Genomic DNA, 16,724 nt, shown 5'->3' on the forward strand with positions numbered 1-16,724 from the left:
TTGGATGAAAACCTTATAACTATTCACTTTACATGAACACAACTTTGTTATAAAATCTCTAAACTGTAATTTAAATATAAATATTTGATATTTGGGAAACTGTTGGTACAGGTTCACGGTTTCAAACGCAAGTGAGAAAGCTTTGCAGACACTGCCACCTTGTGTTGTTCTTCACAGTCACTGTCTTACTGTCGAACATGCTGTGATAATGGAGGGTAGCAAGAGACAGAAAGGTGCAGCGTTGCCCTTTCAAACTTTGTCAGGAGATTTGAGGAGACTAATGAGAGACAGCTGTGAGGGGAGGGGGAGGGGGTAAATCTAACAAATGCAGAATGGAGGAGAACAGAAAGGTGTTATTCTGCTTTAGAAAGGGGACATTTAAAGACTTAAACCAGTTTCTTTACATTTAACATCTAAAACAAAAGTAGTGAAGGACATTTAAAAAGTGGTGTTGCAGTTGTTTCAAGAACCAGCTGAGTTTCCTGGACTTCCCATGTGGACAACAATCTGTGCTGCTAGATGAGAGCTGATCCTGGAGCAGGCCTGAATGATTTCTTTTTTTATTATTATTATTATTCTTTACTTGTCCTGCTCAGATCTGGATTTCAACTTCTTTATTGCATCAAACCAAAAGTTAAGTCTTTCTTCCTTTTACTCTCATCAACATGTTTGGTGTTCATTCATTGATTATCATGATAAGGTTCTGGAGTAAATTCATTGATTTAATGGCCATTGACTTACTGAAGATGGACAAGAAAGAAAAAGAAATATAAAGTGTACCCATAACTACTATCTGGTTGCTTTGGATCTATTATGATTACTTATTTAGTTTTATATTCAACCAGCAGATATGTAGTTTTTGTTCACAGTGTAAAAACAGCTATATTTACCATTTATATATTTACTTAGGAAGTGAAAGGGTTATGATTATTCTCCCTTCTGGCACCCAACCTGTTCACGACTGACTCTTAATTACTCTACAGTCTTTATTTTATTCACTGAAAAAATCCTATTATTGCTCATTTACCTAAGCAGGATATCTAACTTTTTTCAGCTTCTCATACTTCTGTCTTAATTTAGCTCCTGTTTCATAAAAAGCTGCTTTTTTTGTGTTCGCCCACCAAGTGGCCAACTGCTTTACTGTCATGCCAACCTAAATTACCACTGACATCAGTGGTTACGTTTACAGTGAAGCTGATCTTCAACATCAAACAGAAAACATCTGTTTCAGGCTCCAAAATAGTTCTTAAGGTTAAATATCATTTTCTGTTCTGGTTTGTGTGATAATAGTCACCTGTCTAAATCAATTTTGCTAATCTGCACTTACTTCATATGCATGTCAAAAGCCTATTATTTTTAAAACATAGTCTTTTTCTTCCTGTAGACAATCACTGACAGCTATTATAACTGACTGTAATGTCAGAAACTCTGCCTATTAAAAATACAAGAGCAGTTGAATCTTTTTGAAGACATCTGAGCATTTGAGCTGTCAATATTACTTTACCATGGTAATTAAAAAATATTCATACACAAGAATTGACTTAAGTGATGTACAGTACTCATTTATTTTATATCTCCACAAGTAGCATACACACCAACCTACTGACATTATATGGTAGTATGTAGAGTATGTACTCTGGCAGTGTAACATCATTTTTTTTTCTTCTTTTTTTTACATGAACCACAGTTTAAAAGGCCAATAAAAATGCAGAATCAAAGAGCAGGAAATATTTTTATGCCTCATTTCATTGTTTAATGCAAAATCCCCACTGAATTGTTGCAGATTGAAACAAATCGCTGTCTACCACTTGGGGGCACCAAAGTTACAAACTTTCAAATTCTACAAATAATGGATTGAATATCCTCCAAATCTGATGGTTACCAGTAACATATTTGAAAGCACTGTTTGGAAGTTCAGTTCTAAATTGTTGACAGTAAAAAAACAAGCAAAATGTAAAATGATTTAGTCATATGGATCAAATGTAAACAATTATCCCAGTTTGGCCTTGTAGTTAAAATCAGGCTTCTACAGTAAATGAGCTCAACATTGTGCTGCTGTCTATCCTATTACATTCTGGCTGAAAAGATTCGGCAATAAAACTTTTTTTTTCTTTTTTCTTTTTTAAAAGAAATCACTTGAACAGTCAAGTGCTAAAATGATTCTACCGTTTCTCTGTGAAGAAAGTTCTAAGATGTGAAAACGTAAATGATCACACTGATAAGCAAAGAGGGGAAAAAAAAAATCTTTTGTGTTGTGGTTTCAGAGCATTAGAAACAAATGTCTGAAGCAGCAACAATCCACAATATTTGCAGTGCATGAAGTTGAACCCAGCTCGACTCCTGCACGCATCTGCAATTTCTGTTAGCATACAGCGGTTGGGAGTTTATCATATAGAAAACAAAAATAGATTTTCTTCTTACACTTCAGTGTCGCATATAGTTGGCCAGAATACATTCAGAATATAATTGGATACCTTTTTTTATATTGTGGCATTGGCCAGCACTAATCTTTTAAAAATCACTACTCTAAATAACTTTCTAAGAGTTAAATCATTTTCTGTTTATATTACAGCTCACAAGAAGTCCAACTGACCATAACTGCAGTCTCCAGTCCAGCATGATGGTGAAGGTTTGTGGTTCATCATCAGTTTTACCTATATAATAATCTCCACTCAAAGAGCGCTGATTACCATAGTAATAAACATTTCCTAGTTTCTTAACTTACTCCTCCGGTGCAGAACATTGTATCAGCCGGCAATCTTTTCTCCTCGGGGCTGAAAGCTTTCTGAAGCAGCATGTAAACCACAAAAACACCTTTTGAAATGAATGTGCAGCAAAATGCAAATGATCACTTCATGGAGACACAAAATAACTGCAGAAAATGTTCTAAGTGTAATTATTTATAGCTGTTATGTTCTTCTTTGGGATCACAAAAAAAAACAGGAGCACTTTGTCACCTGTGATTAATTTCTCTCTTTTAACGCTGATAAAAAACTAGTAAAATGATCTAAATCTATTTGACTTTTCAGCTGCACACTGTACGTAACAGACTGTACAAACACTGGCCATACAGTATTAAGTGCTGATCTTTGCCCTAAACAACTAACATGTATTCTATTATGTAAAGATGTTTCTTTTTAGTAGCTTAACAGCTGCTGTAGGTAGTGCTGCCTGCTGTGATTATGGCAAGGCAAACATTCAGTATGTAAACAGTATTGTAGAACATTTTCTTTTCTCCATTGAAAGCTGAATATGTGTATGCGTTTCAAACAAAATGTTCTCAACTTTTGTTACAGACACAAATCTAAAAATCAGCCCACAAAACAGCCACAGACAGTATCAGTCAAACACTTCTCGTCCCTGTGAGGCTATAAGGCGAGACTCCCCGTGATGCAAGGTGAAGAAGGATTCTGGTTTCAGTCCTTTCTGTTCCAAGGCCTCTCTGAGACGAACCGGTGGCTCCAGGTAGTACTGGGTGAAGCAGGGACAGGAGGAGAGAGAGTTGAAGACTATCTGTACATGACCATACTTTCGACAAGTTTATTTTAGCTCAGTGCTACAGTTTTTTTTTGACTGTTCACTACAGACTTTTGTCAGCTCATCTAACTATTCCGAGCGCGGCAGCGAGCCAGAGGGCTACATTAAGCCGTGTTAGCTGCAGAAATAGTCATGCAGCTTAACAAACAATGAAACTTTTGTTTGGTTTGTGTTGCCAGAACATAATAGAGTGTCAAAGCACTTTTTTTTTTTTTTTTTTACCTCCCATAACACTCTCTTTGGCTTTTATGTCTCCATCTCTGAAACCAGTGACAAACAGAACTCTCTGAACTACTGGGATTTATAATACTAACCCACAAACCACTGCAGTTTTAAACAGACATTTTTCTGCATCGCACAGAAAAAAAATTCCCAATAAAACTTGTTGTTGATACACCAAAACAGACTTTCCTTATTTGATCTTGTATGTTAATCCATGGCATGCACACAAAGCATAAGCTAGTCATTAACCAAATGACTACATGTTTGCTGCTACAGACACACCTACCTCATAGGCGAGGGCAAAGGTTCCCCAGTGAATAGCAACAGACTGTTTGGCCTGAAGGTCTTGGTGAATCTGAACAGCCTCCTCTGGGTCTACATGCTGCCCCTGCATCACATCCCTGAACAACCAAAGAATATTCTTACAAGTCTGTCTCTTGTGCGTGGACTTTTAAAATGTTCAGTGATAATTATAACAGAATTTATACAGCATTAAGTAACTAAAGTTTATAGTTTAGAGATTGCATTTCTGCTGGTCTATTATTATTTTTTAAGTGTTGATGTGTCATGTGAGGTGTGTAAATTTCATACAGTACCTGGGCAGGTAAGCTCCAATAGGAATTGCTGCGAGGTCAAATGGGCCAAAGCGTCGCCCAATCTCCTGGAAAGATGGGCAGTAACCAGTATCACCAGCGAAGAAGAAGCGATGTTCTGGACCTAAAACAGACCAGCTGCCCCATAAAGACTGAGAGGAAACGGGAGAAGAGGAACAATGTGTTTTTTATTAAAAGAATCTGCTTTGATCTCAATTTAAAACTGCTGTTTTGTGCTTGATTGAAAGTGACTGAATTAAAGACTTATTTCATCACCAAGTTCTACAAAAGTGGTTCAGTTTTTGATGCTTTCAAGATTCATATCATGAATTTGACTTGACGTTTGTATGAACATATTTTTTGCAAAATGTATTCTAAAAAGGAATTAATTAATGCATAAAGTTACAATCTTATCAATAATTAATCATTTGAATCAATTACCTTGTTATCGTCCAGCGCGGTGCGTTTGCTCCAGTGCTGAGAGGGTGTGCAGACAAATGTGACATCATCGTGACCCGGCACACAGTTCTCCTCCCACCAATCCAGCTCCATCACGTTCTCACAGCCCACTTTCACCAGCCAGTCCATTAAACCAAGGGGCACGAACCTATGAAACACACACACACACACACGCACGCTTGGAATTAATATTAAAAGTGTGATTTTTGCTGACTAGCATCAAAGGCACATTGGTTGTTGACTGCTATCTTTCAATGCATCACACACACCAGCGTAGCTCCCCTCCAAAGCGTTCGTTAAGGCTGGCCACAGATCCAGCATCCAGGTGATCATAATGAGAGTGACTAATGACGACAGCATCGATCCTGGGCAGCTGGAGGGAGGGAGGGGAAATAAGACAACAGAGATATGAAAATAGTGCGATGGTGAGAGATCATTGCAATATTGAAAAATTAAAAAAATACCAAACCTGTTCCACAGTGCAGGGGGGCCCTCTGAACCTTTTAGGCCCCATGAACTGGAACGGTGAGGCCCTCTGGCTGAAAATCGGGTCTGTCAGAATGTTCAGCCCGTCCATTTCAACCAGAACTGTGGCGTGACCCAGCCAGGTGACTCTCAGACCTGGACTGGAGTCACAGTGGCTTGGGTTCTGCACAAAGTACGGTTCCATCACTGGGAGCTCACTGTCTAGGGCCTGCAGGTGGAGGATAGAGAGTAATGGCAACACAGAGGAATTAACAAAAGGGAGGATCGGTTATAGGAAGAGACGGTGAAACAGACAGAGAAGGCAGTGAGAGACTGCATCAGAGATGTTGAAATGAAAAAACTAAATTAACCATAATCCCATAATCTCATCAGCATGGTTTTGTTGCTGCTTGCAGGACTGATTTATCCTCAATTTTAAAATGTTTGGCAACATCACAAGGATAAACAGCTGAGGTGGGATTTTGCTTTTTTTTTTTAAATAATGGAACACACTGGCCATACAGCTGAAAAGCTCTGAGTTTTCTCTCTATCTGGCCAATATTTATGCATATAATTTAAAAAGCTGCATCCTAACTCACTGTTAGCACTGTGAACTACCCTTCCATCATCAAACATTTGACCTATGACCTCTCTGGTTGTTGATTTTTTTTTAACACCTATTCTTGTAAGTTCTCATACAACAAAACACTGATCAGCAAAAGCAATTAATGGGTTAAATTCTTTTCTATTGCTGTGTGAAAGCAGCCTTTGAAGCCCGTTAAGCCGTTACTGAGCTCAGCAACGTTTCCACTAGGTGCTATAAATAGTGTGTGGGTTGAGTCGACAAAGGGCAACGTTTCTACCAGCAGAGGTAGGAAATATGACCTCTAATACTGATCACTGTAAAGATAATACAAGTTCGTATATATTATAGAAAGTGTTACATTTAAAACAACATCCATGACCAATCCGATACTAATCATAGAGTAAAGCCCTGTTTTTTTTAACATAATCCCTAATAATTACCCACCTCTTTACTAGTTGGTACATTGCTGTGATTTTTGTCCAGCAACAGGAACCTGAGCAGGGTGGGGTAAGAAGGGAACCGCCATGTGGACCAGGGGTTGATCCAGCGGCCATGTTTGTCTCGAGAAGACTTGGTCACGTCCTCCTGCAATAACGTTAAACAATTATATTTTAGTCACTTATATCAAGCTTGAAAATGTCTGCTGTTTCTGTACATAAACCTAAGCAGGAAAGGGCGTATATGGAAATGAGGAGGTTTGAGGTGGAGGCTGAAAAGGAGGTGTGTCTGTGTCTCAGGTAGAAGAGGGAGGTTTTTTTAGACTGCAGGATGTGTGACGGGGAGGTGGGGGTTTTTACCTCCAGCCGATAGTCCAGGCGGAAGCTTTTGCGGGAGGAGCGAGAGGAGCTGCTCTTCCTCTGGGTCGGCACCTGAGGATCCGCTTCTCCGCCCTCAGCCCCTCTAAGCACTCCACCATCCTGGAGTACGCATACAAACACAAATACACACACACAGAATGATGGAGTCTGTTTGCAATCCCTAAGACATCTGAAACAAGGTGGGAAATTAGAACCCTTAACCACATAACCAACAATCCTTCCTGTTGTACCTTAAAGATTTAGCTGTAGCTGGTAAAATGCCATTTTTAAATGTTGCTGCTGACTGTTTCTGTCTGGATTCCTGAGTATTATTTGCTGTCAAATAAACAAAGTTTGCAAAAAAAATGAGGAAATCAGGAAATTCATGGTGTTTTCAATGTTAAATGATTTATTATTTGATCTTTGATCATTTAAACAGGTATCCCCTGTCACAAAAATCAACAGATAACACTGAAAGTGAAAATTTCAGCTCTCAGGTATAAAATTTACAACCACATTTGGACAGCTAGCAACCACGGAAACACACATCCCATGACAAAATTTGTTTAGAAATATTTCTTCCACTGAAAAACTACATCTTGTTAACAAATAACAATAAGCAAATGAGAAGCCTGTGTTACCTCCACCAGGCCTTTTCTCTCCTCCAGCGCTGCTCTGTCTGAAGACGATGGCTTCTCCATAGGCTCACCACCACACCTATCACACACACACACACACACACACACAACACACACCTTTAACTATGAATGTTCTTCACAGTCAGTAAAATCACAGCTTTCTCCTGTGGTGCCATCCTAAAGGAACCGGGGGTCACTTGCCTCGCTCGACAGCACACCAGAAACTCCTGAGGATGGTGACAACGTTACACATTCAAACTGACCCAGTTATAAGCAGGATGCATTCACTAACCTTAACGCCACTGTGACAACAGCCGACAGTTAAACCGTACTAGTTTGCATGAGGCAGAAAGAGGAATAATCAGACACAGATAACGATTAACTGCGCTGTATTCAAATGAATCCAAAACTAACCTAGTGGCTAATATGATGTCTCTCTCTCTTTTTTTCCTTTTATCTATTAACTTTTGCTGGCAGGACACATTAAGAAAACAAGTTTCCTCCTCCTTAGTGTGACAGATAACAAACACAGAGCTCAGTTTTGACTCATGTGTAATGCTGATTGGGTGTGTGGGCTGATGCATGCATGGTACAAATATTTCAGACGTGTAAACAGGCTGTGTTAACTATCAAAACAAATGTTCAAATCTTTGACTCATATTGTTACATCAGTGCAGTTACAGTGCAGCAGCTTGCTACTTCCTTCTTGTACATTATCCAACTGAAACATGGTGCAATGATTCTTTAACTATGAGTTGAGCCCTAAATTGAACAAAAGACCTGCCCTTGATAAAAATAATAAAAAAAACATACTTCCTCAATGAGTTCTGGGTTAAATATGTGTGACAAAAAAAGAACGAAAGAGAGTTGCAAACATGAGAGTGAATTTGACATTTTAGTTTAGGGCTATGAAAACAAACACCTACATTTACATGGTGCATAAACTGATGTTGGCACCTACACACTCCTGTGCCAGCAAGTCTATTATAACACCTCTTCCTTATCCTGCCATTATCCACAGCAATTACAGTGCAGGACACACCCTTAATAACTACTATCTACTCATGAATATCTTCTTCATGCACTTATATGAACAAATGCACTTGATGATGGCCTTCATTGCTATCAAATATCAATTATAATGGTCCCTTAATTTGTATAAGAGAAATTTATGACTACCAAGTGTACGTGCCGTTGCGTGAATGCTGTATGAAAGCCCACAGTGCATTTGCTGTCTTCGGGGAACCCCATACATTGAAGTTATGGCGTGCTGATGATGCACTCAGCCTCATGAATGGACTTTTAACTGCACACTACACACAGACACTGGGACAACAATGGAGCTCTGTGGTTGACAACCAAAACAAAGATCTGTGTAAGCCAGCCAGCGTGCCCTGATGTGGTCATATGAACGACAAAACGCTGCAGCCTGCCGTCTGTCTCTCTCTGTTCCTCTGTTGTGTAGTTAAATTAAATTGAGACAAGCTGTTTCAACACATGACACAATACCCGCGTTTAGCAAAGGGAAAATCAATCACATATTGTCACATTTTGCAGGCCAGATTCCTCTCACGATGTAACTTTCAAGAGTGAACATGCTGTTATAACACACTAGTCTAAACATGAATGAGTCTAGTCCCTGTGATACTGACTGCCACAACATATGATAAACAAAGTCTTAACAACTTAAGACATCTTCTATTATTTCCTGTTTAAAATGTGTGCACAGACACTGACACACAGGAAAGACAACACTGACAAACTGACTACAACACCTGCAACATAAATACTTACTACAATACAATTAAAGTACATTTTAGCAGAATACTAGCCTTGCAAAAAATGTGTCCCTTTGGTAAAAACATAGTGATATAACAGATATTAAAATGCCACTGGATACAAGGCCACCACACAGTCATTATCCGAGTATCACGAGCGTCGTTACAGGCTTCAAAACAAACTATTTTCGGATCAACTTACCTGAAACGTGAACGCAACAGAAATAGCACCAGTTGTTTTCTTAGCGAGGAGACATTGTTGTGTGTACGTTAGCCATACGCTGCGTTAATGCGAGCTAGGTAACATTATCGGTAACTACACGGTTCACTGTGCATTTCCAATACCGTTTGCATTACTGTAACGAGTCTCTTAATGAGTGGCGACGGGAAACTTCAAAGACAAACAGTGAATGCTGCTGGTTAGGACGTCGTTCAGAGGTAAGTTTCTTTAAACGCAGCCGGACGGTGAGGATCATTAGTCGGTACCAGCTCTGTTTCTCTGACGTCAGTGCTAAACCCTCTGATCATGTGACCGCCCGAGAAACTCCCGCTTTGACTGCAGCAGTCCAAACATATATAATGATGCTTTACACCTTCCTTTTAATGCTGAAGATTGTGTGGAAAATATTTATATTGGTGAAACTAATATATTGAAAGAGAAGTGCTCTAATAAAAATATTAGGAAAACATTCAGTTGAGTTACTGTCCCATCATAGATGTTTGTGGTCCTTATTTTAAGGACCAGTGTGAAGGATTTAGGGTGATCAATTGGCAGAAATGGAATATAATATTCATAATAGAGCCCGACCGATACTGCCGATAGCAATGTTAGGGAGTAAAAAAATTCCGATATTGATATATCGGCCAATAATCTTATACATACAGAATGTATACACACACATTTTTTTGCAATGATCCTTCAAATGTGGTTATAAAACACTTGTGACAAAGCTATGCAATGGAGCCAGGATATTTTACAGTTTATTAATAAACTTCATTGTATCAGTGCACTGAAACAGTAAACTTCACTGGGAATTTAATAATTATAAAAAAAAACTATAAATAAAAGAAACACAGAACAGAAAACACATGTAGCCTATACGTTAAACTTGAATTAAGAAAAAGGATCAAATATGTACAAAATACTGCCTATACAAATTTTTAAAAAAAATCAACGCATATTGGACAATATATACACGATACCGATATATCTATGATTGGCCAATATTGGCCAATAAAATTGGTTGACTGATATATCGGTCAGGCTCTAATTCATAAATATGTTTTCATTAGTGAATTATCACCTGAACATTCCAGTTCAGTGTACTAGAGCTGCAATGATTTGATGATTAATTAAATAGTCGATCAAAAGATAATTAATCGTCAACTATTTTGATAATCGCTTAATTGTTTTTTTCATTGTTCATTGTTGTTTTTCATTTTTTAAGAACAAATGCACAACTTCACAGCTTCCAACTTCTTGAATGTGAATATTTCCTGGTTTCTTTAGTCCTCTATGATAGTGAACTGAATATCTTTGGGTTGAGGACTGTTGATTGGGACAAAACAAGACATTTAAAGGTGCAGTGTGTAGAATTTAGTGGCATCTAGTGGAGTGGACTTGGCAGAAATGGAATATAACATTCATAAGTATGTTTTAATTGGTGTATAATCCCATGAAAATAAGAATTTTGTTTTTGTTACCTTAGAATGAGCCCTTTATATCTACATAGGGAGTGGGTCCTCTTCCACAGAGGCTGCCATGTTTCACCGCTATGTTTCTACAGTAGCCCAGAATGGACAAACCAAACACTACTAGAGAGGGCCTTTTGCATTTTTTGCCTTTTTTGTGAGTTTTGCGGCCAATGTAGGTGGGGGGGGGGGGGGGGGGGGGGGGGGGGGGGTATTTAGTTGGTTGCAATTTGCAACCAACTGCTAGTGTTTGAAGGATGGTGTTCATCCCTCCAGAAGAGTTCAACAGACTTGTAGAATCAATGTCAAGGTTGAGGAACACCATTCTTCCAAAAGATATTCCCTTATTTGGTGTTTTGATGATGATGATGGAGAGTGCTGTTAAACACATCGGTCCAAAATCTCCCATAGGTGTTCAATCAGGTTGAGATCTGGTGACTGCGAAGGCTGTAGCATATGATTCACATCATTTTCATACCCATCAAACTATTCAGTGACCCCTCGTGTCCTATGAATTGGGGCATTGTCATCCTGGAAGAGACCACTCCCATCAGGATAGAAATGTTTCATCATAGGATAAAGGTGATCACTCAGAACAACTTTGTATTGATTTGCAGTGACCCTTCCCTCTAAGGGGACAAGTGGACCCAAACCATGCCAGCAAAATGCCCCCCAAAGCATAACAGAGCCACCAGTTCCCCTCACTGTAGAGGTCAAGCATTCAGGCCTGTAACAGTTTTTCCTTTAATTTGTCACCCAAAAAATGTAATCTTTTTTTGGTTGTTTTTGTTTTCTATTGTTTGTCTGTCTATTTGTACCTCTGTATATGGATATCTGTACAATAAATAAAATAAGAAATAAAAAGATATATAAATGACTAAAATCTGACTAAAATTGAAACAAAAAAAAGGCATATTTAGTTAAAAGTAATACAATTTTCCTACAAAATATTTTTAATATTTATTTTTACTTATTTTAGTATGACCACTACTAGTACGGGTAAGGTAAGTTTTCTAAGGAAAATTAACAATATTAATAACACAGTGAAGAAAAGTAGCCAAGTAACTCATTTATTTTCTTGAATATAAATTGAATTGTTTATTTGTTTATTTCATTTTTTCCTGATAGGGAGATATATATTTTTTAATTTATTATTTATATATTTAATTTGTTACTTTTAAGCACCTGTTTAATCATATATCTAAGGGCTGCAAGTAACGATTATTTTCACTATCGATTAATTGTTTGGTCTATATATCAGAAAATGGTGAAAAATGTCATCACTGTTGTCCAAAGCTCAAGGTGCAACTTCAAATGTCTTGTTTTGTCCCGACCAACAGTCCAACCCAAATATTTACTATCATAAAGGACGAAAGGAACCAGAAAATATTAACATTTGATATTTTCATATATTATTTATTAATACAACCCTGACCCATTCCTCAACAGTTACTTGCAAATAAAACAAAATATGTAGCCTATACCTATATTAAATATTAAAAAGTTTAAATTAAAATTTGATCACATAACGTATAACACAATTATCGATGACGATGATTCTTTAAAAATGTCATATTAACTGACATTGTTGACTGATTGTTGAACGTCATACCAAAACTTTGCTTTCACTTACTGCAAAAGTCCTTTTATATTTAAGTATTATCACCACTGGCCATATATGTGAATCATTTCTGGCTCTACTTAGATAACTAAGTTCAATTTGAATACTTTTAGATATAGTATAAACATAGTATAAGTGAAACAAAGTGTGAAATAACGGCTCAAACCCTGGACAAGCACACCACAGAGCTCCTATCAGGACGTTTTGTCAAATTATAAAACCTATTTCTGCAGACTTACCTTGAATTCAGCCTCCTGAGGAAGGACAGCTGGAGAGATTTTAACCCTACATTCAGTCGCGCTGTATATTTGTTAAACTTACAGCTACACGCCATTAACAACTGTTCAGACTTACATAACAATGATTGCTCTCTATCTTGTTGTATCTGACCATATCTGTGTCTGAAAAATGACACAGAACAGCTGGAGGACACAAACTTCCATGTGTGTACACAGGGAAGTTATTCAATGTCTGAACTTCCTGCGAGCTGCCTTCAAGGACTGTCGGAAATCTGATAATTTTACAGTTAGGCTTTTACGAAAAGTGTTCAATAACCCCTTTGCAAATGTACATGCTAAATGTTTTAGCTGCGCACATATTTTCTACTTACTTAAAATATATTTAAAAAGTATATACCAAAAGCCAGACATATAATCAAACTTTTTTGGGTGTAGAAAATATGGAGTTGCTTAACAGAAAACACATCATGCACCCACAGCATCTTTGCTTGAGATAAAGTCTATGATGGTGCATCAAGTCAAACCTAAAAAAAAACAAATCATATTTCACATAATTATGTTTCACAAGTCTATTGATTGTGACCAACTATGCCAAACTTAATTTCAGCAGGTACAAATTTCATGGCCACATGAATGAAAAGAGTAATGATACAACCACTCAACAGCTGACAGGTCATGAAACCCTGAAACCCCTTCTGCTTGCTTGAACCATTTCACACCCAGTGAGTTATTCAGTATATGTATGTATGCATTGTCAGGGTAAAAGATGGATTGTACATGGACGTCAGAATCTGCTCTGCTTGAAATGAAGGGTCAGTGTTTGACCTGCTTTGCTCTAGCATATCATGTGATGTTGAACACATAATGTAAGCACCTGCTTTTAACCCTCCTATTGTGTTAGGGTCAAATTTGACCCGTTTTCAACTTTAGATGTGTGAAACATAATTTTTTCTGATCAAAACAAGGCTTCATTACATCCTCTACAATGGCCAACTGAATACAATAAAACACATATTGATCATTTTTCTTTTTTTTTTTTAAATGCCCACAAAAAGAAAGTTACATCTGTTGTGTTATGGGTCAAATTTGACCCGGTATAATTATGGGTTGTTTATGCAGAAAAATACATAGTGGATGTTGCCAAACCATCTGTTTGCTGGTCAAATTTGATCCAAGAACACTAAAAGTGTTAACCCTTTTCTAACGCATAAGGGAGGGTTAATGACATTACAATGCGACAGACCAGTTGGCGTGAATTTCCTCCCACACATGCAACTACTGTTTCTCTGTGCATCACCTGTATTCCATCATGTTTTATGAATAAGCTTTCACAATTACAACAGAAAAACTCAAATGCTGTAAACACAATTACTTTATGTAGGAAATTGTACGATCAGTAAAAAAACAAACAAATGAGCTATTCACATTGAGAACTGTTCACACAAACATCAGTGTTTCATCAGGCAGGCACACATACTACAGGGATGTTTCACTGTAAAGGATAAGCCCAGGATCAACACAGGGAAGTGCCTTCCAGTAGAATACACTATAGTTATACTGGAACCAGGATTACACAAAGACTTTTTGACAATGGCTTGACTAAAACATTGAACAAACAAATTTGAAAATGACAGGGAATGTTTTGTCATTCTACCTCACAGCCAACTAATCTAGAAATAGGAGGGCAGAAAAGAGAAGGGAAAAAAAACAAAACAACCAATCACAAACTCTGTTTGTCCTTGCCCCCGGAAAGACAGCTGAGAACACTTACAAAGTTCAGATTTTTATTTAATCAAGTCTTTTCTGGGTTATGCAATAACGAGATGAAATGATCACAAAACCTATCACAAAATGTGTTGTTTTATAAACCATGGATGAGGTCAGGAGCACAGAAAAATGCAGGTTGTGCCCTGGCAAATAATCATGTCCAAGTGTGTGTTGCGTGTGTGTTTGTCTGTCTCTCAGTGATCCTTGTGGTCTCCGTCCTCCTCCAGTTTCCTGATCTCTGCCTTCAGGTGGTTGATGTTTTCTCTGCTGGCTTTTAATTTATCTTTCAGCTCTGTGATCTCCTGGCTGGTTCTCTTCTTTGCTGCTTCCATTTTCTCCTTGGTCCTCTGCTCCAGCTCACTGACTGCACAAACAGGAAGGTATGCACATGACCATAACTGCAGCAAATCATATTAAAAAAGGAACAGTTTGGGGAAAATACTCTTATTCATTTATTACTACCAGACTATTTCTTGGCTGGAACCAGTTGCCAGGCAACCAGCGGAGCCAAGAAATAGTCAAACTTCTCCTTTGAGCTCCCTTTGTGTATACGTACACTCTGTCTCATGCTTGTATGCTCCCAGGGTGAGTTGTCTTGATGTGGTCAGTAGCTGCTGCATCATGGCTGTAGGATCCTGGAAGATCTGAGAATTAAAAAGAAAACACAGCAGTCAGGTAGATCTCTATTCACAGCCAAACTTCCCTGACACATGTCCTGTATTATATTAAAACAAAGATGATATGTTAGACAACAGACATATACAATTTAACACCATGGGGTTATGGGAGTTACAGATGTGTGAAAACTCTATGAAAAGCAGCACTTAGAAACAATATCATTTTAGTGGAGTCATTACTGAGATAATAAGATGTAGCACAAGGACAATCATACCATTTCATCATAGAATTCAGAGACAACTGTCTTCTTAGGCATGGCACTGGAGTCGGACTGGAACAGCTTCAACAGATGGTACAGAGTCACCTAACAAACAGACAAAGAAATCCATAAGAATTAACAACACATACAGGCAGGTAAACCAAATGCCAATACATCTGTTTAGTATTTCAACATAGGATAAAAGACAAATTATGTACTTTTAGATGCAGAGCGACTTGTTGAATATAATGTCCAAAACATTCCCTGCATTACTCTCTCTTTCAGTACATAATAATACTGTACATTTCTGTAACATACTGCAAAAAGCACACTTTGAAGGATTTAGTATGGAGCTAGAACATTTTCATGATACTGTATGTGTGTTTACTAATGGTGGCTCTCACCGGTCTCTCATTGGGGTCAATGAAGAAGATCTTGACGATGATCTCAAACTCCCCCCAGCCGGTCTCTGTAATCTCGTAGGGAGGCTTGGTCACCACTGGAAGTAACAAGGCGAGATGGACACACAGATGACCAAACTAGGTTATTTCACATTGAAACGAGATAAAACTCCATAACAGGTACAGCTGCCTATATGACGTGTAACCAAACTTCACTCAATTTTCTGTTTAGTTACACTCTATTTGACATAATATAGGTAGTACAATCAACAAGACACAAAAAGTTTCAGACACACAGTTTTCCTCACCCCATACTTGAAATGTAAAGGTCTACTCACCTCTCAGTGGGTTACCATAGCTCTCATGTAGCTTGAACTGGATCTTCTTCACATAAGCAGACATATCCTGGAAGAACAATGTAATTCATCATATATAATGATAATCTTGTGTCTTCTAAACACATATGGGCTGGGCACCATTCAATGTGGGACACTAAAATAAACAAATCAGTCAAATCCATAGACTTGACGCTATTCTGGATGTCTAACCTCATTTCTATAAGGCTTCACATAGACAGACCACTGGTGTGTGTGTCCATCCTCCTCTCTCTTCTTCCCAAAATATCGTGCAACATTTCCAAACACAATAGGCTTCACAATTGTCACTCCCTGCAGCCAACAGAGAGGAAACACAAAGAATTACAAGAATGAATATCAAAACACTAATAAATACAAGACCGGTGAGACAAAATATATATTTAAAAGCATCAACTCCTTGAGTGAATATTCAAACTACTCTAGTGCTAGCGTTACCTTAACCCGCCCCCCGGAATCTGGACCAAATTCAGTCATCTTTTTGAACATAGTACGGCAAAAGGAGCGTTAAGTTGGTCCCGTAGATCAAGCTAAATAGTTGTTCTTTCACTGTGTGTTTCCACATCTAATAAACCTGCCATTCAAGCATTAAAAGTCCACTTTCTACAGCCAGCGGTTTCATTTTTAAAACGGCAAGCTGAACAAGCACCGGAAGTGCAACGTTTTTACTCGTTCGGT

The 16,724-nt window shown here is 38.1% G+C and overlaps 2 protein-coding genes across 3 annotated transcripts; both read right to left on the reverse strand.

Annotated features, from left to right (window-relative positions):
- Positions 1-1,536: 1,536 nt before the first annotated feature.
- napepld (N-acyl phosphatidylethanolamine phospholipase D) lies at positions 1,537-12,851 on the reverse strand. Of its 2 annotated transcripts, none has more exons than XM_067582492.1 (10): positions 12,628-12,851; positions 7,301-7,376; positions 6,660-6,779; positions 6,307-6,447; positions 5,281-5,505; positions 5,081-5,184; positions 4,794-4,959; positions 4,356-4,504; positions 4,046-4,160; positions 1,537-3,471 (listed from the first exon to the last, which is right to left on the reverse strand). In XM_067582492.1, the coding sequence occupies exons 1-10, from the start codon at positions 12,720-12,722 to the stop codon at positions 3,340-3,342; spliced, it is 1,323 nt and encodes a 440-aa protein (XP_067438593.1). In that variant the 5' UTR covers positions 12,723-12,851; the 3' UTR covers positions 1,537-3,339. The 2 variants fall into 2 exon arrangements, with proteins under 2 accessions (XP_067438593.1, XP_067438594.1); XM_067582493.1 differs by lacking the exon at positions 12,628-12,851 and adding an exon at positions 9,278-9,582.
- Positions 12,852-13,981: 1,130 nt separating this feature from the next.
- On the reverse strand, positions 13,982-16,724 carry yeats4 (YEATS domain containing 4). Its single transcript, XM_067582167.1, has 7 exons — positions 16,485-16,724; positions 16,221-16,340; positions 16,011-16,077; positions 15,676-15,770; positions 15,287-15,376; positions 14,951-15,038; positions 13,982-14,758 (listed from the first exon to the last, which is right to left on the reverse strand). The coding sequence occupies exons 1-7, from the start codon at positions 16,533-16,535 to the stop codon at positions 14,589-14,591; spliced, it is 681 nt and encodes a 226-aa protein (XP_067438268.1). The 5' UTR covers positions 16,536-16,724; the 3' UTR covers positions 13,982-14,588.

Source organism: Thunnus thynnus, chromosome 23, assembly GCF_963924715.1.
Source record: "Thunnus thynnus chromosome 23, fThuThy2.1, whole genome shotgun sequence".
Lineage (NCBI taxonomy): Eukaryota > Metazoa > Chordata > Actinopteri > Scombriformes > Scombridae > Thunnus > Thunnus thynnus.